Genomic DNA, 2,248 nt, shown 5'->3' on the forward strand with positions numbered 1-2,248 from the left:
CCCGTAAGAATGGCAACAATTTCATCGCTTCTGGTTATGGCATTGTTCTTTTAGAATTGTTGTTTGTGTCATTGGTTGGTTTTTTCCTGATATGAAGGAGGGTTAAGTTAGCTCTTAAACACTCTTGTCTCTTGATTAGTTACTTTAATTTAATGATATTTAGCTTGAAATTGTATCATTACCGTGGTGACCTTGTTTTCCTTGGCCAGTAGGTGCGAATGTAATATGATATATTCTGTTACAATTTTCTTGTATGAATCACACAAGCATAAGAAAGTTGCAAAATTTTTAACTTGCATGTTTCACTGTCACTGCACATTTAAATTGTTTTGACAATTAATGTGCTAGATTAATCTGTGTGGTTTCTCTATATTTTATGTATTTACATCATTGGTGTTTTCTTGATGTATTCCCCTGCTATATTTGTGTGGATTGCGAATTGATCTCCGATTCCCATTCTGAATTCAATTTTCTGCTCCCAGTTCTACTTCAAACTCTGACCACAAACCTCTTGCCCTGTGTGTATTTTTTCGGAATTTAGAATAGACCTTTGCAATTTGATATTGTTATATATGATGTACATATAAGGGTTTGAATATTTTTGACTGTGCTACGTTAATATTGTGTCTTGGAGAGGTAAGAGTAAATCACTATTGTGTGCTGTTACCTGAACACTTAACTCTGAGGTTGAAAACTTTCAAGTCCAGTGCTTTTGTCTAACAGTAGTGATTCTTTTCTTTTTGGTTACCATTGTGGTGTATGGTCTAAGTTTTCAGTTAGATAATTCAAGGCTTCAAGCTGAAGTTCAATGAACTAATTGGTATGCAGGTTTGCTCTGATGTTTCTGAAAGTGCTCCTTTCCTCGTTATAAATGATCACAAGAGAATTAATCTTCTACCGCTTCTTCTCTTACATGAAGAAGCTCCTGATACTGGCAATATCAATTCCTTGACAGAAGTTGCATATGCAACTGTAGATTTTGAGTTTCCATTGCAAAATTGGGTTCACGTTGGATGTGAGGTATCTTCTATGATTACTTGAGGATTGTGTTGTGTCCAATATATTGCATGTTTCTTCGGTGTATAGCCTTTTCATCACTGAGCTATAACTATGACCTGGCTTTACTTACATTTTATTATTGTTAAGACATTGACCAATTTGCATTCGATGTTGTGTGTTTACTTTATTTAATTAAAAACAAGAAGTAAACAAAGTTGAACAAAAAGAAAAGACTTGCAATTTCCTCAATGATAAACCTTCCCTTAAAGCACATAATAGTTAGCAAATAACAGGGCATTTTTCTTGCTTTTACTTTGAGACACTAATCCTTTTCCACTGTCTCTCTTTTTCTCTTTACTTCCCCCACCCCCCCTCTTGCGATTCCACATATATGATGTAGCTATCTGTGTCATTACAGGTTTGCCCTAATCACATGAAACTACAGATTAATGGAGAGATTGTTGGAGAAAAACCGCTGTCATCAAATAAGGAACCCAGTTCAAATGATTTGAGGAAAATAGTTTTGGCAAATATTGGTGGAGATGGAAATATTTCACACGGTTATGTGTACAATTTTCAAGTTTTCCCTTCTGTTTCATCTATTAAAGATCACCATATGAAGGTGATTGGGTAATTATAATTTTGTTCCTTGAAATGGCACTATAATTTCATTTCAGTTTTTGTAATTTCCATATCTCTGAGTATCTGAATTAGGCATAAAACATAAGTTGTTCCTTTCCTGACAACTCTAATGTTTGATGCCAGGATCCTCCTCTAAAGTTATCTATTGATGAGTCATCTGCCTCTGAGATTGAAGAAGAAAGTGATGGTGTTTGGAGCATTGTTGGTGGCAAGGTATGGAATATGTTCTGTTCAAGGCACTTTGTTAATCTATCTGCTGAATGTTTTGAATCATAAGAAGAATGCTCCTGTGGGAGCATGATATTTTCAGTTTGAATATCACTTGCATTATTTATGTGTCTTTTGAAAGGTGCTTACAATTGTCTTAATATGGGATCTCAAATTACAATATTGATCCTAGTTTCTAGGTTGTCAATTCTATTTCCAACAATATCCTTAGAACTATCATGGGTGGCCTAACCATAAATGTTCATGTCATAAAATTCATAAAATAGTCATATGAATATGTCACACACCTTAGAGCAGTAGAGGAACCAAGTGAGGGAGGAAATAATAGCTGACAAGAGAAGATTAATCCACTGCCTTTTCATTACACAAGAAGTAGGCT

The 2,248-nt window shown here is 34.8% G+C and overlaps 1 protein-coding gene across 4 annotated transcripts in view; it reads left to right on the plus strand.

Annotated features, from left to right (window-relative positions):
* The window catches only part of LOC107638334, a 13,508-nt gene that overhangs the window by 3,174 nt on the left and 8,086 nt on the right, over positions 1-2,248 (plus strand). For 3 of the 4 annotated variants that reach the window (XM_021120350.1, XM_016341561.2, XM_016341562.2), the window contains exons 4-6: positions 829-1,020; positions 1,418-1,621; positions 1,765-1,854. In XM_021120350.1, the coding sequence (XP_020976009.1) occupies positions 829-1,020; positions 1,418-1,621; positions 1,765-1,854 (486 nt within the window). The remainder of the gene's footprint in view (positions 1-828; positions 1,021-1,417; positions 1,622-1,764; positions 1,855-2,248) is intronic. The other variant, XM_021120349.1, reaches the window with a different exon arrangement.

This window comes from Arachis ipaensis, chromosome B04 (genome assembly GCF_000816755.2).
Source record: "Arachis ipaensis cultivar K30076 chromosome B04, Araip1.1, whole genome shotgun sequence".
Lineage (NCBI taxonomy): Eukaryota > Viridiplantae > Streptophyta > Magnoliopsida > Fabales > Fabaceae > Arachis > Arachis ipaensis.